A 26,322-nucleotide genomic window follows, 5' to 3' on the forward strand; every position below is an offset into this window, starting at 1 on the left:
TGTGTAACTGTACTATGTAATGTATATTTATTAGACAGTGTTAATATGAGTGTAACTGAACTGTGTAATGTATATTTATTAGATAGTGTTATTATGAGTGTAACTGTACTGTGTAATGTATATTTATTAGATAGTGTTATTATGTGTGTAACTGTACTGTGTAATGTATATTTATTAGACAGCGTCATTATGGGTGTAACTGTACTGTGTAATGTATATTTATTAGACAGTGTCATCATGCGTGTAACTGTACTGTGTAATGTATATTTATTAGACAGTGTCATTATGAGTGTAACTGTACTGTGTAATGTATATTTATTAGACAGTGTTATAATGGGTGTAACTGTACTGTGTAATGTATATTTATTAGACAGTGTTATCATGCGTGTAACTGTACTGTGTAATGTATATTTATTATATAGTGTTATTATGAGTGTAACTGTACTGTGTAATGTATATTTATTAGATAGTGTTATTATGAGTGTAACTGTACTGTGTAATGTATATTTATTAGACAGTGTAATTATGAGGGTAACTGTACTGTGTAATGTATATTTATTAGATTGTGTTATTATGTGTGTAACTGTAATGTGTAATGTATATTTATTAGACAGTGTTGTTATGTGTGTAACTGTACTGTGTAATGTATATTTATTAGACAGTGTCATAATGGGTGTAACTGTACTGTGTAATGTATATTTATTAGACAGTGTTATCATGCGTGTAACTGTACAATGTATGTTTTATGTTTTGTGCAACTTTTTTGACTCAAATTAGAAATCAGTTAATTAGAGCTCTAAAGTCACTTATGCTCTTTAAATTCTATTGCGCGCAAACGAACGTGTTTACTTTCAACTCGTAATTTGCTTGCTACTTAAAAAAACGCGATAAACCCCTTATTGCTAGCGCACAACAGTTAGCGCGCCACTCGTAAACTAGGCCTAAATATTTTCTATGGTAACTCATTCTGTGAATGTCACTTTTTGTTGTTGAGGTTTTTAAATGTAATGAAAACAGAGAGGAACATGAAACCCAAATGTTTTCTTTCATGATTCAGACAGAACAATTTTAAACAAGTTTCCAATGTACTTTTGTTATCAAAATTGCTTGATTTTCTGAGTATCCTTTGCTGAAGGTGCAGCAATGCGCTACTGGAAGCTAAATGAACACATTGTGAGCCAATGACAAGAGGCATATATGTGCAGCCTCCAATCAGCAACTAGCTCCCAGTAGTGCATTGCTGCTCCTGAGCCTACCTAGGTATGCTTTTCAACAAAGGTGCCAAGAAATGAAGCAACTTAGATAACAGAAGTAACTTGGTAAGTTGTGTAAAATTGAAAGTTTAATTTTGACTTTACTGTCCCTTTAAACTCCTGTCTTTTCCTTCTTTATAAAACAAAATAAGAAAGAAATAAATACTAGCAGCTGATATTCTGTAGCTTTTCATGTTTAGAATTTGGGGACGATTTATCAATGTCTGTCAGACATAATACGCTGTCGGCATTTAACATTGCACAAGCGGTTCTTGTGAACTGCTTGTGCAATGCCGCCCCTGCAGATTTGCGGCCAATCTAGCTAGCAGGGGGTGTCAATTGGCCCGATCGTATAGGATCGGGAGGATTGATGTCCGCAGCCTCAGTGGCAGCGGACCTGTTCAGGAGCAGCAGTCTTAAAGGACCAGTCAACACTGTAGATTTGCATAATCAACAAATGCATGATAAGAAGACAATGCAATAGCACTTAGTCTGAACTTCAAATGAGTAGTAGATTTTTGTTAAATAAATTGAAAAGTTATGTATATTTCCACTCCCCCTGTTATCATGAGTGTAATTGTACTGTACAATGTATTTTTATTAGACAGTGTTACTATGTGTGTAACTGTACTGTGTAATATATATTTATTAGACAGTGTTAATATGAGTGTAACTGTACTGTGTAATGTATATTTTTTAGACAGTGTTATTATAAGTGTAACTGTACTGTGTAATGTATATTTATTAGACAGTGTTATTATAAGTGTAACTGTACTGTGTAATGTATATTTATTAGACAGTGTTATTATAAGTGTAACTGTACTGTGTAATGTATATTTATTAGACAGTGTTATTATAAGTGTAACTGTACTGTGTAATGTATATTTATTAGACAGTGTTATCATGCGTGTAACTGTCCTGTACAATGTATATTTATTAGACAGTGTTATAATGTGTGTAACTGTACTGTGTAATGTATATTTATTAGACAGTGTTATCATGCGTGTAACTGTACTGCGTAATGTATATTTATTAGACAGTGTTATTATAAGTGTAACTGTACTGTGTAATGTATATTTATTAGACAGTGTTATTATAAGTGTAACTGTACTGTGTAATGTATATTTATTAGACAGTGTTATTATGTGTATAACTGTACTGTGTAATGTATATTTATTAGACAGTGTTATCATGCGTGTAACTGTACTGTGTAATGTATATTTATTAGACAGTGTTATCATGCGTATAACTGTACTGTGTAATGTATATTTATTAGATAGTGTTATCATGCGTGTAACTGTACTGTGTAATGTATGTTTATTAGATGGTGTTATCATGCGTGTAACTGTACTGTGTAATGTATATTTATTAGATGGTGTTATTATGTGTGTAACTGCACTGTGTAATGTATATTTATTCGATAGTGTTAGCATGCGTGTAACTGTACTGTGTAATGTATATTTATTAGACAGTGTTAGCATGCGTGTAACTGTACTGTGTAATGTATATTTATTAGACAGTGTTATCATGCGTGTAACTGTACTGTGTAATGTATATTTATTAGACAGTGTTATCATGTGTGTAACTGTACTGTGTAATGTATATTTATTAGACAGTATTATCATGCGTGTAACTGTACTGTGTAATGTATATTTATTAGATGGTGTTAATATGAGTGTAACTGTGCTGTGTAGTGTATATTTATTATATGGTGTTAATATGAGTGTAACTGTACTGTGTAATGTATATTTATTAGATGGTGTTAGTATGAGTGTAACTGTACTGTGTAATGTATATTTATTAGATAGTGTTATTATGTGTGTAACTGTACTATGTAATGTATATTTATTAGACAGTGTTAATATGAGTGTAACTGAACTGTGTAATGTATATGTATTAGATAATGTTATTATGAGTGTAACTGTACTGTGTAATGTATATTTATTAGATAGTGTTATTATGTGTGTAACTGTACTGTGTAATGTATATTTATTAGACAGCGTCATTATGGTTGTAACTGTACTGTGTAATGTATATTTATTAGACAGTGTCATCATGCGTGTAACTGTACTGTGTAATGTATATTTATTAGACAGTGTCATTATGAGTGTAATTGTACTGTGTAATGTATATTTATTAGACAGTGTCATAATGGGTGTAACTGTACTGTGTAATGTATATTTTTTAGACAGTGTCGTTATGAGTGTAATTGTACTGTGTAATGTATATTTATTAGACAGTGTCATAATGGGTGTAACTGTACTGTGTAATGTATATTTATTAGATGGTGTTAATATGAGTGTAACTGTGCTGTGTAGTGTATATTTATTATATGGTGTTAATATGAGTGTAATTGTACTGTGTAATGTATATTTATTAGATGGTGTTAGTATGAGTGTAACTGTACTGTGTAATGTATATTTATTAGATAGTGTTATTATGTGTGTAACTGTACTATGTAATGTATATTTATTAGACAGTGTTAATATGAGTGTAACTGAACTGTGTAATGTATATGTATTAGATAGTGTTATTATGAGTGTATCTGTACTGTGTAATGTATATTTATTAGATAGTGTTATTATGTGTGTAACTGTACTGTGTAATGTATATTTATTAGACAGCGTCATTATGGGTGTAACTGTACTGTGTAATGTATATTTATTAGACAGTGTCATCATGCGTGCAACTGTACTGTGTATAGTATATTTATTAGACAGTGTCATTATGAGTGTAATTGTACCGTGTAATGTATATTTATTAGACAGTGTCATAATGGGTGTAACTGTACTGTGTAATGTATATTTATTAGACAGTGTTATCATGCGTGTAACTGTACTGTGTAATGTATATTTATTATATAGTGTTATTATGAGTGTAACTGTACTGTGTAATGTATATTTATTAGATAGTGTTATTATGAGTGTAACTGTACTGTGTAATGTATATTTATTAGACAGTGTAATTATGAGGGTAACTGTACTGTGTAATGTATATTTATTAGATTGTGTTATTATGTGTGTAACTGTAATGTGTAATGTATATTTATTAGACAGTGTTGTTATGTGTGTAACTGTACTGTGTAATGTATATTTATTAGACAGTGTCATAATGGGTGTAACTGTACTGTGTAATGTATATTTATTAGACAGTGTTATCATGCGTGTAACTGTACAATGTATGTTTTATGTTTTGTGCAACTTTCTTGACTCAAATTAGAAATCAGTTAATTAGAGCTCTAAAGTCACTTATGCTCTTTAAATTCTATTGCGCGCAAACGAACGTGTTTACTTTCAACTCGTAATTTGCTTGCTACTTAAAAAAACGCGATAAACCCCTTATTGCTAGCGCACAACAGTTAGCGCGCCACTCGTAAACTAGGCCTAAATATTTTCTATGGTAACTCATTCTGTGAATGTCACTTTTTGTTGTTGAGGTTTTTAAATGTAATGAAAACAGAGAGGAACATGAAACCCAAATGTTTTCTTTCATGATTCAGACAGAACAATTTTAAACAAGTTTCCAATGTACTTTTGTTATCAAAATTGCTTGATTTTCTGAGTATCCTTTGTTGAAGGTGCAGCAATGCGCTACTGGAAGCTAAATGAACACATTGTGAGCCAATGACAAGAGGCATATATGTGCAGCCTCCAATCAGCAGCTAGCTCCCAGTAGTGCATTGCTGCTCCTGAGCCTACCTAGGTATGCTTTTCAACAAAGGTGCCAAGAAATGAAGCAACTTAGATAACAGAAGTAACTTGGTAAGTTGTGTAAAATTGAAAGTTTAATTTTGACTTTACGTGTCCCCTTTAAACTCCTGGTTCTTTTTCCTTCTTTATAAAAACAAAATAAGAAAGAAAGAAATACTAGCAGCTGATTTTCTGTAGCTTTTCATGTTTAGAATTTGGGGACGATTTATCAATGTCTGTCCGACATAATACGCTGTCGGCATTTAACATTGCACAAGCGGTTCTTGTGAACTGCTTGTGCAATGCCGCCCCTGCAGATTTGCGGCCAATCTAGCTAGCAGGGGGTGTCAATTGGCCCGATCGTATAGGATCGGGAGGGATGTGATGTCCGCAGCTCAGAGGCAGCGGACCTTGGTCAGGAGCAGCAGTCTTAAAGGACCAGTCAACACTGTAGATTTGCATAATCAACAAATGCATGATAAGAAGACAATGAAATAGCACTTAGTCTGAACTTCAAATGAGTAGTAGATTTTTGTTAAATAAATTGAAAAGTTATGTATATTTCCACTCCCCCTGTATCATGTGACAGCCATCAGCCAATCACAAATGCATATACGTATGTGCTGTGAATTCTTGCACATGCTCAGTAGGAGTTTGTGACCAAAAGGGTGTTAATATAAAAAGGACTGTTGCACATTTTGTTAATGGAAGAAACATTGGGAAAAGTTGTTTAAAAATTTACTGCTCTATCTGAATCATAGGAGGAGGAGAAGACAAGGGGCGCCAACATAGTGTAAATCAGATATATGTGATGTGAAAAAATAATTCGCATAAAATCTACTCACAAATATAGTGGCACCTAGAATGAACTAGGTGTGTACAGGCAGGCTGACATTCAGGACCAGCAGTCAGGACAGATCTTTCACCAGGCTCTGTAACTCTGAAAGGAGATAATAATGCCTTTCCTGGAGTTACAGAGCCTGGTGAAAGATCTGCCCAGCTCCAGCCAGCAGCGTCTGTCTCACACCATTCTGAGTGATCTTGCGTTGGCCCTCATTGATGGTACAGTTTTTGAAATAGTACAAGGATTATTGGAGATCCAGCACCTAACGGAGAAAAACCTTTACAATCAGCGGGTAAAGCTACATGCAGAACACAGAGCCCTTCTTTCCAGTGGGACTTTTAACCAGCTTTATCGTTGATACTGACGCTGTCAGTTTGCCTGAAGACCAAGCTTGATTGTGTGAGCAGCACTTCGGAATACCAATACAGCCGTTTGAATTCCTGCTTTGGCGAAACCGGCTTTCTTCACCATCCACAGCTGCTGTTCCCTCTACTTACATCTACTTATCCACAGGTCTCCTGGGCGAGACCTCCAGCGTACTGACTGCTGGTCCTGAATGTCAGCCTGCCTGTACACACCTAGTTCATTCTAGGTGCCACTATATTTGTGAGTAGATTTTATGCGAATTATTTTATCACATCACATATATCTGATGTACACTATGTTGGCCGGCCCCTTGTCTTCTCCTGCCTCCTAGATATCCTGACCCACCACACCGTGGATACAAGCGGAGGAGCAAGCCTAACACCTGGACACACAAAATTTATATCCTTATAATTATAAAGTGGACTTTTCTTTTCATGGACACAGAGATATTTGCATATATCCAAATATATATATATACTCTCGTTTTTATGTAATGTTATTTAGTATTGTCACTATAATTATATTTAAATTGCACATATTGTCACTTACCAAAAATTGCTTGTACACCTGAGACCCCTAATATATCTATTATTATTTTTCTATTCAGATTTATCTATACAGATGCCTTTTTGAAAAAGATACCAAAGGGTTTGCAAATTTATATCATTGTCACTTCCACTATAGCGCATCCTCTCAGTTTTTTCTTGTTTAGAAATCACTTTATCATCTATCTGAATCATGAAGTTTAATTTTGACTTGAGTGTCCCTTGAAGACCGTTGCTTCATAACTGCTGTTTCCGGCAAATAAATATTAAAACACCTTTATTTTTTATTTTTTTATTAAATAATATTTCTTTCACATTTATTAAGACAGCACATACAGGGCGGGATTTACAGCCCAGGTGTCTGCAGGCACCAACATTTGAAGGGCCTATCGTTAACTAGTGTGCCGGCGACCTTAACTAAAATGGCCACCAGCACTGCACGTTTGCAGTAGCCATCTTTGTTAAGGCCACAACAAGCGTAATACACATTGTGACCTTAACAAAGATGGCCACCACACATGTGCAGTGCTGTTATTTCAATGCCAGCCATCTTAGATAAGGTCACCAGCTTACTGGTATTTATAATAGGCAGAAACAGGTGCCCCTCTATGGAGGGCTCCTGTAGGCACATGATTACTCTGCCTTATTATAAGCACATAAAGCAGATGATACATGACTATTGTGTTCATAACAAGCTTCCAGTATTAATGTTTAGCCAAGAGAACAGAGAAAGTTGAAAGAAAACAAGCAAAATAAACAAATAAATAAAACACAAGAACAGACACATATAGGTACTCATGTGTTGTTGCTTTGAATGTGGAAAAAGGGATTGTAAGTATAAATCCTGTTTTTTATAATTACTTTGAATAATATTTATTTTTCCAAATATCAAGGAAATTTAAAATAATTTTTACATTTGCTGTAGTGCCAATTGCTGTGTTTGGGTCACGAAACAACTGGAGGATGAATTGAGCTCTGCATAGATCTCAATAACTTTGTCGGTACATTGGTATATTCAATTTTTGTTGGTAATTAAAAGTTCTCTTATTGATAATCTAAGTGAAAATGATCACTGGTTACACAAGGACTCATCCCCGCTTGTGCTGTAATTACCATTTACTGGGCAAATGCCTCTTTGGGCCAAACGGAGGTAGATAGCCAAAAAGACAATTTTCCAGGTACAGAAGTTGCATAAATGAATCCCAGAGAGTACTAGGGAATAATCTGTTTAGTGTCATACTATGTGGGCCATTCAAAATATTTAAAAAAATACTAAAATTAGTTTGAAGGGAGCCTAGCAAAGTGCTGTGGTGCTCACACCCCTATACATTTTGACACCTTAGGCATGGACCTTAAGTGCCTACACTATAATATGCCCCAGCCAGAGGCCATCACTGGTGTCTAGAGAGATATAAAAACAGGTAAAACATAAAGTACCACAAGGAGTCGGAAGCCTGACCTGTGAGAGAGTCCCAGGTCACCAGGATGACAGAGGTGGAGGAGGTGGCATTGGAGGGAGAAAGTCTAGGTTCTGCACTGACTGTAATATCTGCAGCCCTGCCCGGTGCTGCTCACTGAGAGGAAAGAATGTTCCCGGAAGAAAAAGCTTTAGTGTTCCTTTCCTGGCCTGTTGTATAGACATAAACAGTACAATTCAGTGTCACACCATATCAGAAGCTACAAGCGTTTCAACATAACACAGTATTAAAGCCCCCTAGAAAGCTTCTGCATGAACAAGGGCAACAGTTGTACAACATGGCAGTGACTGCATGAACAAGGGCAACAGTTGTACAACATGGCAGTGACTGCATGAACAAGGGCAACAGTTGTACAACATGGCAGTGACTGCATGAACAAGGGGCAACATTTGTACAACATGGCAGTGACTTGCATGAACACGGGCAACAGTTGTACAACATGGCAGGTGACTGCATGAACAAGGGCAAGGGCAACAGTTGTACAACTTGGCAGTGAGCTGCGATGAACAAGGGCAAGGGCAACAGTTTGTACAACATGGCAGTGACTGCATGAACAAGGGCAACAGTTGTACAACATGGCAGTGACTGCATGAAACAAGGGCAACAGTTGTATCACATGGCAGTGACTGCGATGAACAAGGGCAACAGTTGTACAACATGGCAGTGACTGCATGAACAAGGGCAACAGTTGTACAACATATCAGTGACTGCATGAACAAGGGCAACAGTTGTACAACATGGCAGTGACTGCATGAACAAGGGCAACAGTTGTACAACATATCAGTGACTGCATGAACAAGGGCAACAGTTGTACAACATGGCAGTGACTGCCTGAACAAGGGCAAGGGCAACAGTTGTACAACATGGCAGTGACTGCATGAACAAGGGCAACAGTTGTACAACATGGCAGTGACTGCATGAACAAGGGCAACAGTTGTACAACATGGCAGTGACTGCATGAACAAGGGCAACAGTTGTACAACATGGCAGTGACTGCATGAACAAGGGCAACAGTTGTACAACATGGCAGTGACTGCATGAACAAGGGCAACAGTTGTACAACATGGCAGTGACTGCATGAACAAGGGCAACAGTTGTACAACATGGCAGTGACTGCATGAACAAGGGCAACAGTTGTACAACATGGCAGTGACTGACTCACAGGGCGGATTCTATAATCTAAGGCAGATAGTGGTAAATTTACATCATTAGTAGCAAATGCTTTCAAACAATACCTAAATGGAAACTGTACTCAAACAAATGATGTCATTGATATGAATAAGCGGCATCTAATCATGTTGCCTTTTGTTTTTGCATGAACAAGTTGTGAAGTTTAAAGCTTTTAAAATGTAAACTGAAAATATTACAGCTGTGTCAGTTGCTTACTACTAATGGTTACTGTCTGATAGCTACTTTCTGTTAATGCTGATTGGCTGATTTGTGCTTCTGATTAATGCTTATTGGTTGATAGGTACTTCCTGTTAATGCCGATTGGATGATTTGTGCTTCTGATTAATGCTTATTGGCTGATAGGTACTTCCTGACAATTATCACCTTGTATTAGTACCTATGAGACAATTAACGTTAGTAGGAATTGCTAATATTGCTTTATTGTTTTACTTAAAAATGTTAGCAGACAATGTCTTCATGTTTAAATGCTGCTTTTTAATATGGATGACAGAACATTTTTGAGTACAGTGTCCCTTTAAGGGGATATGGAACGTTCATATATTTTATCATGAATTTAAAGGGATACAAGTCAAAATAAACTTTTATGATTCAGATAAATCACTGTTTTTCAAACCTGTTCTCAGACCTCCCTAACAGGCCACATTTGGAGGATATCTGAACTAGAGCTCAGATGAAACAATCAGCTGATTAGTGAACATGGTTATTTTACCTGCTCTCAGCCAAGGGAATCCTGAAAATCTGGCCTGGTGGGGAGGCCTGAGGACAGATGGGAAAACCAGTGAGATAGAGCAGCAGTTTTAAGACGCTTTCCAATATACTTCTATTATCACATTTTGCACAGCCTTTTTATTTGCTCACTTTCTAGGGAACAAGCTCCTTACTGAGAATGTGCACAAGCTCACAGCATATACGTATACTAGTCTGTGATTGGCTGATATTTATCACATGATAAAGGGGGCCAGAAAATAGGAGGAAAAATACATTTGCCAGAAAAAATCCACTGCTTATTTGCATTGTATTTTTATTATGCATTTGTTAATTATGCAATTCTATTGCATGTAGTGGTCCTTTAAGAACTAATGTACAGATTACTGCTGACTCATGGGGCGTGATCCGATATACGGCACAGGTTTCGGCGCAATCATGGAAACCTGCGCCGCCCGTAGTTTCAGCTTGCAACTCGAGCTATCCCATATACGGCGCCGTCAGATGCTAAAGTGCGGTAAGTCTGACAAACCAGCGATGTCCAGAAATCTGCGTAAGTACAAATTTCTGGAGTCGCCAGTGACTTACGGCACTTTAGAAACTGCCGCCACATAAAAAACTTGACTAAGGCCTAGATTTGGAGTTCGGCGGTAGCCGTCAAAACCAGCGTTAGAGGCTCCTAACGCTGGTTTTGGCCGCCCGCTGGTATTTGGAGTCAGTGATTAAAGGGTCTAACGCTCACTTTACAGCCGCGACTTTTCCATACCGCAGATCCCCCTACGCCATTTGCGTATCCTATCTTTTCAATGGGATCTTTCTAACGCCGGTATTTAGAGTCGTTTCTGCAGTGAGCGTTAGAGCTCTAACGACAAAACTCCAGCCGCCTGAAAATAGCAGGAGTTAAGAGCTTTCTGGCTAACGCCGGTTATTAAAGCTCTTAACTACTGTACCCTAAAGTACACTAACACCCATAAACTACCTATGTACCCCTAAACCGAGCTCCCCCCCACATCGCCGCCACTCGATTAAAAATTTTAACCCCTAATCTGCCGACCGCCACCTACGTTATACTTTATGTACCCCTAATCTGCTGCCCCTAACCCCGCCGACCCCTATATTACATTTATTAACCCCTAATCTGCCCCCCCACAACATCGCCGCCAGCTACTTAAAATAATTAACCCCTAATCTCTCCGACCGCCAAAGCGCCGCCACCTACGTTATCCCTATGTACCCCTAATCTGCTGCCCCTAACACCGCCGACCCCTATATTATATTTATTAACCCCTAATCTGCCCCCCTCAATGTCGCGACACCTGCCTACACTTATTAACTCCTAATCTGCCGAGCGACCTGAGCGCTACTATAATAAAGTTATTAGCCCCCTAATCCGCCTCACTAACCCTATAATAAATAGTATTAACCCCTAATCTGCCCTCCCTAACATCGCCGACACCTACCTTCAATTATTAACCCCCTAATCTTCCGATCGGAGCTCACCGCTATTCTAATAAATGTATTAACCCTAAAGCTAAGTCTAACCCTAACACTAACACCCCCCTAACTTAAATATAATTTACATCTAACGAAATAAATTAACTCTTATTAAATAAATTAATCCTATTTAAAGCTAAATACTTACCTGTAAAATAAACCCTAATATAGCTACAATATAAATTATAATTATATTATAGCTATTTTAGGATTAATATTTATTTTAACAGGCAACTTTGTATTTATTTTAACCAGTACAATAGCTATTAAATAGTTAAGAACTATTTAATAGTTACCTAGTTAAAATAATAACAAATTTACCTGTAAAATAAATCCTAACCTAAGATATAATTAAACCCTAACACTACCCTATCAATAAAATAATTAAATAAACTACCTACAATTACCTACAATTAACCTAACACTACACTATCAATAAATTAATTAAACACAATTGCTACAAATAAATACAATTAAATAAACTAGCTAAAGTACAAAAAATAAAAAAGAACTAAGTTACAGAAAATAAAAAAATATTTACAAACATAAGAAAAATATTACAACAATTTTAAACTAATTACACCTACTCTAAGCCCCCTAATAAAATAACAAAGCCCCCCAAAATAAAAAATTCCCTACCCTATTCTAAATTAAAAAAGTTACAAGCTCTCTTACCTTACCAGCCCTGTACAGGGCCCTTTGCGGGGCATGCCCCAAGAAGTTCAGCTCTTTTGCCTGTAAAAAAAAACATACAATACCCCCCCCCCCCAACATTACAACCCACCACCCACATACCCCTAATCTAACCCAAACCCCCCTTAAATAAACCTAACACTAAGCCCCTGAAGATCTTCCCTACCTTGTCTTCACCATCCAGGTTCACCGATCCGTCCTGAAGAGCTCCTCCGATGTCCTGATCCAAGCCCAAGCGGGGGGCTGAAGAGGTCCATGATCGGTCAAAGTCTTCATCCAAGCGGGGCAGAAGAGGATCTTCCATCCGATTGAAGTCTTCATCCAGGCGGCATCTTCTATGGTCTTCCATCCGGAGCGAAGCGGCAGGTATCCTGAAGACCTCCAGCGCGGAACATCCATCCGGACCGACGACGATGGAACGACGTAATGACGGTTCCTTTAAGGGACGTCATCCAAGATGGCGTCCCTCGAATTCCGATTGGCTGATAGGATTCTATCAGCCAATCGGAATTAAGGTAGGAATTTTCTGATTGGCTGATGGAATCAGCCAATCAGAATCAAGTTCAATCCGATTGGCTGATCCAATCAGCCAATCAGATTGAGCTCACATTCTATTGGCTGTTCCGATCAGACCAATAGAATGCGAGCTCAATATGATTGGCTGATTGGATCGGCCAATCGGATTGAACTAGATTCTGATTGGCTGATTCCATCAGCCAATCAGAAAATTCCTACCTTAATTCCGATTGGCTGATAGAATCCTATCAGCCAATTGGAATTCGAGGGACGCCATCTTGGATGACGTCCCTTAAAGGAACCGTCATTAGTCGGGAGACATCGGAAGAAGAGGATGGATCCGCGTCGCCTGCTTCAAGATGGACCCGCTCCGCACCGGATGGAAGAAGATCGAAGATGCCCGCTTGGAGAAGATGTTTGCCGGTCCGGATGTCCTCTTCTTGCCGGATAGGAGGAAGACTTTGGAGCCTCTTCTGGACCTCTTCAGCACCGGATTATGGATCGCCAACCCCCGCTTGGGTTGGATGAAGATCTTGGAGCCAGACGGATCGGTGATACCTGGATGGTGAAGACAAGGTAGGAAGATCTTCAGGGGCTTAGTGTTAGGTTTATTTAAGGGGGGTTTGGGTTTAGATTAGGGATATGTGGGTGGTGGGTTGTAATGTTGGGGGGGGTATTGTATGTTTTTTTTTACAGGCAAAAGAGCTGACTTCTTGGGGCATGCCCCGCAAAGGGCCCTGTTCAGGGCTGGTAAGGTAAAAGAGCTTGTAACTTTTTTAATTAGAATAGGGTAGGGAATTTTTTATTTTGGGGGGGCTTTGTTATTTTATTAGGGGGCTATGAGTAGGTGTAATTAGTTTAAAATTGTTGTAATATTTTTCTTATGTTTGTAAATATTTTTTTATTTTTTGTAACTTAGTTCTTTTTTATTTTTTGTACTTTAGTTAGTTTATTTAATTGTATTTATTTGTAGCAATTGTGTTTAATTAATTATTGATAGTGTAGTGTTAGGTTAATTGTAGGTAATTGTAGGTAGTTTATTTAATTATTTTATTGATAGGGTAGTGTTAGGTTTATTTGTAACTTAGGTTAGGATTTATTTTACAGGTAAATTTGTTATTATTTTAACTAGGTAACTATTAAATAGTTCTTAACTATTTAATAGCTATTGTACCTGGTTAAAATAATTACAAAGTTGCCTGTAAAATAAATATTAATCCTAAAATAGCTATAATATAATTATAATTTATATTGTAGCTATATTAGGATTATTTTACAGTAAGTATTTAGCTTTAAATAGGAATAAGTTATTTAATAAGAGTTAATTTATTTCGTTAGATGTAAATTATATTTAAGTTAGGGGGGTGTTAGTGTTAGGGTTAGACTTAGCTTTAGGGGTTAATACATTTATTAGAATAGCGGTGAGCTCCGGTCGTCAGATTAGGGGTTAATATTGAAGGTAGGTGTCGGCGATGTTAGGGAGGGCAGATTAGGGGTTAATACTATTTATGATAGGGTTAGTGAGGCGGATTAGGGGTTAATAACTTTATTATAGTAGCGCTCAGGTCCGCTCGGCAGATTAGGGGTTAATAAGTGTAGGTAGGTGTCGGCGACGTTGTGGGGGGCAGATTAGGGGTTAATAAATATAACATAGGGGTCGGCGATGTTAGGGCAGCAGATTAGGGGTACATAGGGATAATGTAGGTTGCGGCGGTTTACGGAGCGGCAGATTAGGGGTTAAAAGTGTAATGCAGGGGTCAGCGATAGCGGGGGGCGGCAGATTAGGGGTTAATAAGTGTAAGGTTAGGGGTGTTTAGACTCGGGGTACATGTTAGAGTGTTAGGTGCAGACTTAGGAAGTGTTTTCCCATAGGAAACAATGGGGCTGCGTTAGGAGCTGAACGCTGCTTTTTTGCAGGTGTTAGGTTTTTTCAGCTCAAACAGCCCCATTGTTTCCTATGGGAGAATCGTGCACGAGCACGTTTTTGATGCCGGCCGCGTCCGTAAGCAACTCTGGTATCGAGAGTTGCATTTGCGGTAAAAATGCTCTACGCTCCTTTTTTGGAGCCTAACGCAGCATTTGTTTGAACTCTCGATACCAGAGTTAAATTTATGGTGCGGCCAGAAAAAAGCCCGCGGAGCGTTAACAGCCCTTTTACCGCCGAACTCCAAATCTAGGCCTGAGTTTTTAAATCACCCGTACTGTCTAACACGCCTCCCAAACATAGCCCGACACGTATACCCTTCTATCCTCAATCCCCCCTCTCACTCCTAACAATAAATATATTAACCCCTAAACCGCCGCTCCCGGACCCCACCGCCAGCTACATTATCTATATTACCCCCTAATGTGAGCCCCCTACACCGCCGCTACCTATTTTAACTATATTACCCCCTAATGTGAGCCCCCTACACCGCCGCTACCTATTTTAACTATATTACCCGTAATGTGAGCCCCTACCCGCTGGCCACCTATTTAAACTATATTAACCCCTAATCTGACCCCCTTACACCGCCGCCACCTATATTAAAATTATTAACCCCTAATCTAATCCCCCTTACACCGCCGCCACCTATATTAAATTAATTACCCCCTAATCTAATCCCCCTATACCGCCGCCACCTATATTAAATTAACCCCTAAAATACTAAAATTTCCCTACCACTAAACATAAGTCTAACCCTACAAATAGCCTTGAAAAGGGCTTTTTGCGTGGCATTGCCCCAAAGTAAACAGCTCTATTGCCAGCCCTTAAAAGGGCTTTTTGCGGGCCATTGCCCTAAAGTAACCAGCTCTTTTACCAGCCCTTAAAAGGGCTTTTTGCGGGGCATTGTCACAAAGTAATCAGCTCTTTTGCCTCTAATCTAAATCCCCCTACACCACCGCCACCTATAATAAATGTATTACCCCCTAATCTAATCCCCCTACACCGCCGCCATTTATATTAAAATTATTAACCCCTAATCTAATCCCCCTACACCGCTGTCACCTATATTAACTATATTAACCCCAATTACATTAGGGTTAATATAGTTAATATAGTTATTATATTATATATATTAACTATATTAACCCTATCTAACTCTAACACCCCTAACTTAATTATTATTAAAATAAATCTAAATAATATTAATAATATTAACTAAATTATTCCTATTTAAAGCTAAATACTTACCTATAAAATAAACCCTAAGATAGCTACAATATAATTAATAATTACATTGTAGCTATTTTAGGGTTTATATTTATTTTACAGGTTCCGATCAGCCAATAGAATGCAAGCTCAATCTGATTGGCTGATTGGATCAGCCAATTGGATTGAACTTGAACCTGATTGGCTGATTGAATCAGCCAATCAGATTTTCTTACCTTAATTCCGATTGGCTGATAGAATCCTATCAGCCAATCGGAATTCGAGGGACGCCATCTTGGATGACGTCATTTAAAGGAAACTTCATTCGTCGGGCCAGCTGGATGTTCCGCGTTGGAGGTTGGAAGAAGCCGGAAGAAAGAAGATTGAAGATGCCACTTGGAGGACCTCTTCTTTGCCGCTTGGATGAAGACATCGCCGGGATGCAAGACCTCTTCTTTGCCGCTTGGATGAAGACATCGCCAGGATGGAAGACCTCTTCTTTGCCGCTTGGATGAGGACATCGCCGGGATGGAGGACCACATCTGGATGAAGAGTTCGGCCCGGCTGGGTGAAGACAACTCAAGGTAGGGAGATCTTCTGGGGGTTAGTGTTAGGTTTTTTAAGGGGGGTTTGGGTGGGTTTAGAGTAGGGGTATGTGGGTGGTGGGTTATAATGTTGGGGGTGGTATTGTGTTTTTTTTTACAGGCAAAAGAGCTGATTACTTTGGAGAAATGCCCCGCAAAAAGCCCTTTTAAGGGCTGGTAAAAAAGCTGGTTACTTTTTAATTTAGAATAGGGTAGGGCATTTTTTTATTTTGGGGGGCTTTATTATTTTATTAGGGGGCTTAGATTAGGTGTAAGTAGCTTAAAATTCTTGTAATCTTTTTTTATTTTTTGTAATTAAGTGTTTGTTTTTGTAATTTAGTTTCGTGTATGTAATTGTATTTTAGTTTAGATATTTGTAGTTTATTTAATTTATTGATAGTGTAGGTGTATTTGTAACTTAGGTTAGGATTTATTTTACAGGTAAATTGGTAATTATTTTAACTAGGTAGCTATTAAATAGTTATTAACTATTTAATAGCTATTGTACCTAGTTAAAATAAATACCAAGTTACCTGTAAAATAAATATAAACCCTAAAATAGCTACAATATAATTATTAATTATATTGAAGCTATCTTAGGGTTTATTTTATAGGTAAGTATTTAGATTTAAATAGGAATAATTTAGTTAATATTATTAATATTATTTAGGGGTGTTAGAGTTAGATAGGGTTAATATAGTTAATATATATAATATAATAACTATATTAACTATATTAACCCTAATATAATTAGGTTTAATATAGTTAATATATATAATATAATAACTATATTAACCCTAATATAATTAGGGTTAATATAGTTAATATAGGTGACGGCGGTGTAGGAGGATTAGATTAGGGGTTAATAATTTTAATATAGGTGGCGGCGGTGTAGGGGGATTAGATTATATCGGATCGAGACCATTATGTCTAACAAACTGTAGTTTCTACAATATGGAAAAAAATCACTTGGCCCAGCCAGTAAGCATCTAATAGCTATATAGTCATGAGGGTCCTCTTTTTAAAATGCAGGCTTTAGTGCATGTGCACCACAACACTGATAGACAGTGAGCACGTCAGTCATGCACATGCATGCAAGCATTAACTCATCATATGCCAAAATATTGTTAATAATCCTGAAATATCACAGTGCATGTGCACCACAACACTGATAGACAGTGAACACGTCAGTCATGCACATGCATGCAAGCATTACCTCATCATATGCCAAAATATTGTTAATAATCCTGAAATCACAGTGTTATGTGCACGTTTTTGAGTTCAGATGTCAGCTCTGCTAATGAATTTAAATAGATTTACAAATCACCTGAGCTGCATATAATATTTTTGCATGGCTACCGCTAATAGATTGGTGTGGGGGCTTTACAAATTTAAATTCATTTTTATTTTGGTTTAATGACACCCACTGTCATTTCTGCCATTTTAGAAAGATGGGTTGGGCTGTAAATGTACAGCACAGTTCCGTTCTTCTGATCTGGTCTGCGTGTAATCCGGTTGCATTTTGAGTTTACGTTATGCAGATTTCTATATATGGTAGTTTTGTCTCCCATTAAATGGCAGTAAAGGCAAAATATTTTTTTATGATTCAGATAAAGCAGCCATTTTAAAGGGACAGTCTACTCCAGAATTGTTATTGTTTTAAAAAGATAGATAATCCCTTTATTACCCATCCCCCAGTTTTGCATAACCAACACAGTTATAATAATATACTTTTTACCTCTGTGATTAACTTGTATCTAAGCCTCTGCAGACCCCTTATTTTAATTCTTTTGACAGACTTGCATTTTAGCCAATCAGTGCAGACTCCTAAGTAACTTCACGGGAGTGAGCACAATGTTATCTATATGGCACACATGAACTAGCACTGTCTAGCTATAACAAAACTGTCAAAATGTACTGAGATAAGAGATGGCCTTCAAGGTCTTAGAAATTAGCATATGAGCCTACCTCCATTTAGCTTTCAACAAAGAATACCAAGAGAACAAAGCACATTTGATGATTAAAGGAAATTGGAAAGTTGTTTTAACCCCTTAATGACAACTGACGTACCAGGTACGTCAAGCAAAAACTAACTGTTAATGACAATAGACGTACCTGGTACGTCAGTTGTCTTAGAGAGTGCTGGAAGCTATCGCAATCGCTTCCAGCAGCTCTCAGGGTATTGCAGTGATGCCTCGATATGGAGGCATCCTGCAATACCTTTTAACAAGCGTCCGATGCAGAGAGAGCCACTCTGTGGCCCTCTCTGCACCGGTAACAATGGTGCTGTTTTCGGGGGGAGTGAAACAAGGAGGCGGCAGCGTGCGCACACATTAGCCACTGACACCAATGGAACAAAAGTTGGAAAAAAAAAAAGTTAAAAAAAAGAAGTTAAAAACATAAATATATATATATATATATATATATATATATATATATATATATATATATATATATATATAAAAGGATCTGGGGGGGGGGTTGGGGGTATTGAGGGGGGGCTGCTACACTACAGAAAAGTTTGAAAATACTGTTTTTGGGGGCAAATTGGGTACTGGCAGACAGCTGCCAGTACCCAAGATGGCGGCAATTAAGTAGCAGGGAGGGTTATAGAGCTGTTTGGTGGGGGATCAGGGAGGTTGGGGGCTAAGGCAGGGCTCCATTACAGCTGAATACATTTTAAAAAAAAAAAAAAAAAAAAAAACTCCTTTTATTTAGTACTGGCAGACTTTCTGCCAGTACTTAAGATGGCGGGGACAATTGTGGGGTGGGGGAGGGAAGAGAGCTGTTTGGGAGGGATCAGGGGGTGGGATGTGTCAGGTGGGAGGCTGATCTCTACACTAAAGCTAAAATTAACCCTGCCAGTGCCCTACAAGCTACCTAATTAACTCCTTCACTGCTGGACATAATTCACGTGTTGTGCGCAGCAGCATTTAGCGGCCTTCTAATTAACAAAAAGCAACGCCAAAGCCATATATGTCTGCTATTTCTGAACAAAGGGGATCCCAGAGAAGCTTTTACAACCATTTGTGCCATAATTGCACAAGCTGTTTGCAAATGATTTCAGTGAGAAACCTAAAGTTTGTGACAAAATGTGTGAAAAAGTGAACATTTTTTTTAATTTGATCGCATTTGGCGGTGAAACGGTGGCATGAAATATACCAAAATGGGCCTAGATCAATACTTTGGGATGTCTTCTAAAAAAATATATATATATACATGTCAAAGGATATTCAGGTATTCCTGACAGATATCAGTGTTCCAATGTAACTATCGCTAATTTTGAAAAGAAATGGTTTAGAAATAGCAAAGTGCTACTTGTATTTATTGCCCTATAACTTGCAAAAAAGCAAAAGAACATGTAAACATTGGGTATTTCTAAACTCAGGACAAAATTTAGAAACTATTTAGCATGGGTGTTTTTTGGTGGTTGTAGATGTGTAACAGATTTTGGGGGTCAAAGTTAGAAAAAGTGTGTTTTTTTCCATTTTTTCCTCATATTTTATAACTTTCTTTATAGTAAATTATAAGATATAATGAAAATAATGGTATCTTTAGAAAGTCCATTTAATGGCGAGAAAAACGGTATATAATATGTGTGGGTACAGTAAATGAGTAAGAGGAAAATTACAGCTGAACACAAACACCACAGAAATGTAAAAATAGCCATTGTCATTAAGGGTAAGAAAATTGAAAAATGTTCCGGTCATTAAGGGGTTAATTACATGCCCTATATGAATCATGAAAGTTTAATTTTGACTAGGCTGTCCCTTTAAACACATTTTCCTTTTTACTTCTAATTTGCGTTGGTCTCTTGGTATCCTTTGTTTTAGAGCATACCTAGGTAGGCTCATTAGCAAACCATTGCTGGGAGCTAGCTGCTGATTGGTGACTGCACATTTATGCCTATTGTCATTAAATAACCCAAGGTGTTCAGCTAGCTCCCATTGCTGCTCCTTCAACAAAGAATACCAAGATAATGAAGCACATTTTATAATATAAGTACATTTTAAAATTGTTTCAAACTTTTTTCATGAAAATACATTTTTGGGTTTATGTCCCTTTAAGTACCTATAACATGACAGCAGTATCCAGTAAGCGCTGTTCTGTGAGCTGCCAGTTTCCATCTTAAAGGGATATGAAACACATAATACATCATTCTAAGATAGAACCCAGGACCAGTAGGTTGGATTCCCTGAATGGAGTCTTGATGGTCTAGTGGTTGAGTTAGGATGTGGCCTAGTAAAGTCATCACAGGTACTGTGTGGAGGTTGGGTGTGTCAAGGGTGTGGTTAGAAAGTAACAGCATGGCTGGCCAGTCCGGCATTTATAGGGAAAGAAGAGCGGCAGGAAGGACAGCAGGATGGAGATCCCAAACCAGGTCCATCATGCAAAGCATGGAACAGCTCTTCAAGTGTCAAGTTCCACATCACAAATATTCCTTTTTTTTTTCTTTTTCATATATATATAAAATGTGATGAACCAGAGATCAACAGTCATACTGAGGGCTTCCTGGTATTGACCAGGGTCTGGTAATTGTGCAGCAACTGTATGATCCTCTGCACTTTACCTGGCTCATACCTGTGTCTTTATGAGGTTACAATGCGTGTGTCTTTGTGCATATGAGGGTCAGCCATACTATGGCCTAGATTTGGAGTTTGGCGGTAGCCGTCAAAACCAGCGTTAGAGGCTCCTAACGCTGGTTTTGGCCGCCCGCTGGTATTTGGAGTCAGTGATTAAAGGGTCTAACGCTCACTTTTCAGCCGCGACTTTTCCATACCGCAGATCCCCCTACGCCATTTGCGTATCCTATCTTTTCAATGGGATCTTCCTAACGCCGGTATTTAGAGTCGTTTCTGAAGTGAGCGTTAGAGCTCTAACGACAAAACTCCAGCCGCCTGAAAAAAGCAGGAGTTAAGAGCTTTCTGGGCTAACGCCGGTTCATAAAGCTCTTAACTACTGTACCCTAAAGTACACTAACACCCATAAACTACCTATGTACCCCTAAACCGAGCTCCCCCCACATCGCCGCCACTCGATTAAATATTTTAACCCCTAATCTGCCGACCGCCACCTACGTTATACTTATGTACCCCTAATCTGCTGCCCCTAACCCCGCCGACCCCCTGTATTACATTTATTAACCCCTAACCTGCCCCCCACAACGTCGCCGCCAGCTACTTAAAATAATTAACCCCTAATCTTCCGACCGCAAAGCGCCGCCACCTACGTTATCCCTATGTACCCCTAATCTGCTGCCCCTAACACCGCCGACCCCTATATTATATTTATTAACCCCTAATCTGCCCCCCTCAACGTCGCCGACACCTGCCTACACTTATTAACCCCTAATCTGCCGAGCGGACCGCACCGCTACTATAATAAAGTTATTAACCCCTAACCCGCCTCACTAACCCTATCATAAATAGTATTAACCCCTAATCTGCCCTCCCTAACATCGCCGACACCTAACTTCAATTATTAACCCCTAATCTGACGACCGGAGCTCATCGCTACTATAATAAATGGATTAACCCCTAAAGCTAAGTCTAACCCTAACACTAACACCCCCCTAACTTAAATATAATTTACATCTAACGAAATAAATTAACTCTTATTAAATAACTTATTCCTATTTAAAGCTAAATACTTACCTGTAAAATAAATCCTAATATAGCTACAATATAAATTATAATTATATTATAGCTATTTTAGGATTAATATTTATTTTACAGGCAACTTTGTAATTATTTTAACCAGGTACAATAGCTATTAAATAGTTAAGAACTATTTAATAGTTACCTAGTTAAAATAATAACAAATTTACCTGTAAAATAAATCCTAACCTAAGATATAATTAAACCTAACACTACCCTATCAATACATTAATTAAATAAACTACCTACAATTACCTACAATTAACCTAACACTACACTATCAATAAATTAATTAAACACAATTCCTACAAATAAATACAATTAAATAAACTAGCTAAAGTACAAAAAATAAAAAAGAACTAAGTTACAAAAAATAAAAAAATATTTACAAACATAAGAAAAATATTACAACAATTTTAAACTAATTACACCTACTCTAAGCCCCCTAATAAAATAACAAAGCCCCCCAAAATAAAAAATTCCCTACCCTATTCTAAATTAAAAAAGTTACAAGCTCTTTTACCTTACCAGCCCTGAACAGGGCCCTTTGCGGGGCATGCCCCAAGAATTTCAGCTCTTTTGCCTGTAAAAAAAAACATACCATACCCCCCCCAACATTACAACCCACCACCCACATACCCCTAATCTAACCCAAACCCCCCTTAAAGAAACCTAACACTAAGCCCCTGAAGATCTTCCTACCTTGTCTTCACCATCCAGGTATCACCGATCCGTCCTGGCTCCAACATCTTCATCCAACCCAAGCGGGGGTTGGCGATCCATCATCCGGTGGCTGAAGAGGTCCAGAAGAGGCTCCAAAGTCTTCCTCCTATCCGGCAAGAAGAGGACATCCGGACCGGCAAACATCTTCTCCAAGCGGCATCTTCGATCTTCTTCCATCCGGTGCGGAGCGGGTCCATCTTGAAGCAGGCGACGCGGATCCATCCTCTTCTTCCGTTGTCTCCCGACGAATGACGGTTCCTTTAAGGGACGTCATCCAAGATGGCGTCCCTCAAATTCCGATTGGCTGATAGGATTCTATCAGCCAATCGGAATTAAGGTAGGAATTTTCTGATTGGCTGATGGAATCAGCCAATCAGAATCAAGTTCAATCCGATTGGCTGATCCAATCAGCCAATCAGATTGAGCTCGCATTCTATTGGCTGATCGGAACAGCCAATAGAATGCAAGCTCAATCTGATTGGCTGATTGGATCAGCCAATCGGATTGAACTTGATTCTGATTGGCTGATTCCATCAGCCAATCAGAAAATTCCTACCTTAATTCCGATTGGCTGATCGAATTCTATCAGCCAATCGGAATTCAAGGGACGCCATCTTGGATGACGTCCCTTAAAGGAACCGTCATTCGTCGGGAGACAACGGAAGAAGAGGATGGATCCGCGTCGCCTGCTTCAAGATGGACCCGCTCCGCACCGGATGGAAGAAGATCGAAGATGCCGCTTGGAGAAGATGTTTGCCGGTCCGGATGTCCTCTTCTTGCCGGATAGGAAGAAGACTTTGGAGCCTCTTCTGGACCTCTTCAGCCACCGGATGATGGATCGCCAACCCCCGCTTGGGTTGGATGAAGATGTTGGAGCCAGGACGGATCGGTGATACCTGGATGGTGAAGACAAGGTAGGAAGATCTTCAGGGGCTTAGTGTTAGGTTTCTTTAAGGGGGGTTTGGGTTAGATTAGGGGTATGTGGGTGGTGGGTTGTAATGTTGGGGGGGGGTATGGTATGTTTTTTTTTACAGGCAAAAGAGCTGAAATTCTTGGGGCATGCCCCGCAAAGGGCCCTGTTCAGGGCTGGTAAGGTAAAAGAGCTTGTAACTTTTTTAATTTAGAATAGGGTAGGGAATTTTTTATTTTGGGGGGCTTTGTTATTTTATTAGGGGGCTTAGAGTAGGTGTAATTAGTTTAAAATTGTTGTAATATTTTTCTTATGTTTGTAAATATTTTTTTATTTTTTGTAACTTAGTTCTTTTTTATTTTTTGTACTTTAGCTAGTTTATTTAATTGTATTTATTTGTAGGAATTGTGTTTAATTTATTTATTGATAGTGTAGTGTTAGGTTAATTGTAGGTAATTGTAGGTAGTTTATTTAATTAATGTATTGATAGGGTAGTGTTAGGTTTAATTATATCTTAGGTTAGGATTTATTTTAAAGGTAAATTTGTTATTATTTTAACTAGGTAACTATTAAATAGTTCTTAACTATTTAATAGCTATTGTACCTGGTTAAAATAATTACAAAGTTGCCTGTAAAATAAATATTAATCCTAAAATAGCTATAATATAATTATAATTTATATTGTAGCTATATTAGGATTTATTTTACAGGTAAGTATTTAGCTTTAAATAGGAATAAGTTATTTAATAAGAGTTCATTTATTTCGTTAGATGTAAATTATATTTAAGTTAGGGGGGTGTTAGTGTTAGGGTTAGACTTAGCTTTAGGGGTTAATACATTTATTAGAATAGCGGTGAGGTCCGCTCGGCAGATTAGGGGTTAATAATTGAAGGTAGGTGTCGGCGATGTTAGGGAGGGCAGATTAGGGGTTAATACTATTTATGATTGGGTTAGTGAGGCGGATTAGGGGTTAATAACTTTATTATAGTAGCGCTCAGGTCCGCTCGGCAGATTAGGGGTTAATAAGTGTAGGCAGGTGTCGGCGACGTTGAGGGGGGCAGATTAGGGGTTAATAAATATAATATAGGGGTCGGCGATGTTAGGGCAGCAGATTAGGGGTACATAGGGATAACGTAGGTTGCGGCGGTTTACGGAGCGGCAGATTAGGGGTTAAAAAAAATATGCAGGGGTCAGCGATAGCGGGGGCGGCAGAATAGGGGTTAATAAGTGTAAGGTTAGGGGTGTTTAGACTCGGGGTACATGTTAGAGTGTTAGGTGCAGACGTAGGAAGTGTTTCCCCATAGGAAACAATGGGGCTGCGTTAGGAGCTGAACGCTGCTTTTTTGCAGGTGTTAGGTTTTTTTTCAGCTCAAACAGTCCCATTGTTTCCTATGGGAGAATCGTGCACGAGCATGTTTTTGAGGCTGGCCGCGTCCGTAAGCAACTCTGGTATCGAGAGTTGCATTTGCGGTAAAAATGCTCTACGCTCCTTTTTTGGAGCCTAACGCAGCATTTGTTTGAACTCTCGATACCAGAGTAAAATTTATGGTGCGGCCAGAAAAAAGCCTGCGGAGCGTTAACAGCCCTTCTACCGCCAAACTCCAAATCTAGGCCTATATATCCTTAAAAAGCTTTGCTTACCTCTGTCTGTCTGTCTATATAATCCATCTAGCTGTCTGTCTGTCTATCTATCTATCTATCTATCTATCTATCTATCTATCTATCTATCTGTGTCTGTCTGTCTATCTATCTGTGTCTGTCCATATCATCCATCTGTCTGTCTATATCATCCATCGATTTGTCTGTCTGTCTATATCATCCATCTATTTGTCTGTCTATATCATCCATCTATTTGTCTGTCTGTCTATATCATCTATCTGTCTGTCTATCTATCTGTCTGTCTGTCCATATCCTCCATTTATTTGTCTGTCTGTCTATATCATCCATCTATTTGTCTGTCTATATCATCCATCTATCTATCTGTCTATCTATCATCTGTCTATCTATCTACCTGTCTGTCTGTCCATCCGTCTATATCATCCATCTATTAGTTTGTCTGTCTGTCTATAGCATCCATCTATTTGTCTGTCTATATCATCCATCTATTTGTCTGTCTATATCATCTATCTATCTATCTATCTATCTATCTATCTATCTATCTATCTATCTATCTATCTATCTATATATCTGTCTATACCATTGATCTATCTGTCTATCTATCATCTATCTATCTGTCTGTCCATCTGTCTATATAATCGGTCTGTCTATATCATCCATATGTCTGTCTATATCATTCATCTGTCTGTCTACATCATCCGTCTGTCTGTATCATATGTCTATCTATCTATCTGTCTGTCAATCTATCTATCTATCTATCTATCTATCTATCTATCTATCTATCTATCTATCTATCTATCAATCTGTCTATCTGTCTGTCCATCTGTCTATATAATCGGTCTATCTATATCATCCGCCTGTCTGTCTATATCATCCATCTGTCTGTCTATATCATTTGTCTGTCTATATAATTCATCTGTCTGT

At 38.2% G+C, this 26,322-nt stretch overlaps 1 protein-coding gene across 1 annotated transcript in view; it reads right to left on the reverse strand.

The window, feature by feature from the left end:
- The window catches only part of LMNTD1 (lamin tail domain containing 1), a 392,761-nt gene that overhangs the window by 7,420 nt on the left and 359,019 nt on the right, over nucleotides 1–26,322 (reverse strand). The window contains exon 16 of the mRNA XM_053719705.1: nucleotides 8,157–8,324. Within this exon, the coding sequence (XP_053575680.1) occupies nucleotides 8,175–8,324 (150 nt within the window). The 3' untranslated portion in view covers nucleotides 8,157–8,174. The remainder of the gene's footprint in view (nucleotides 1–8,156; nucleotides 8,325–26,322) is intronic.

The sequence above is a fragment of the Bombina bombina genome, chromosome 6, assembly GCF_027579735.1.
Source record: "Bombina bombina isolate aBomBom1 chromosome 6, aBomBom1.pri, whole genome shotgun sequence".
Taxonomy (NCBI): domain Eukaryota; kingdom Metazoa; phylum Chordata; class Amphibia; order Anura; family Bombinatoridae; genus Bombina; species Bombina bombina.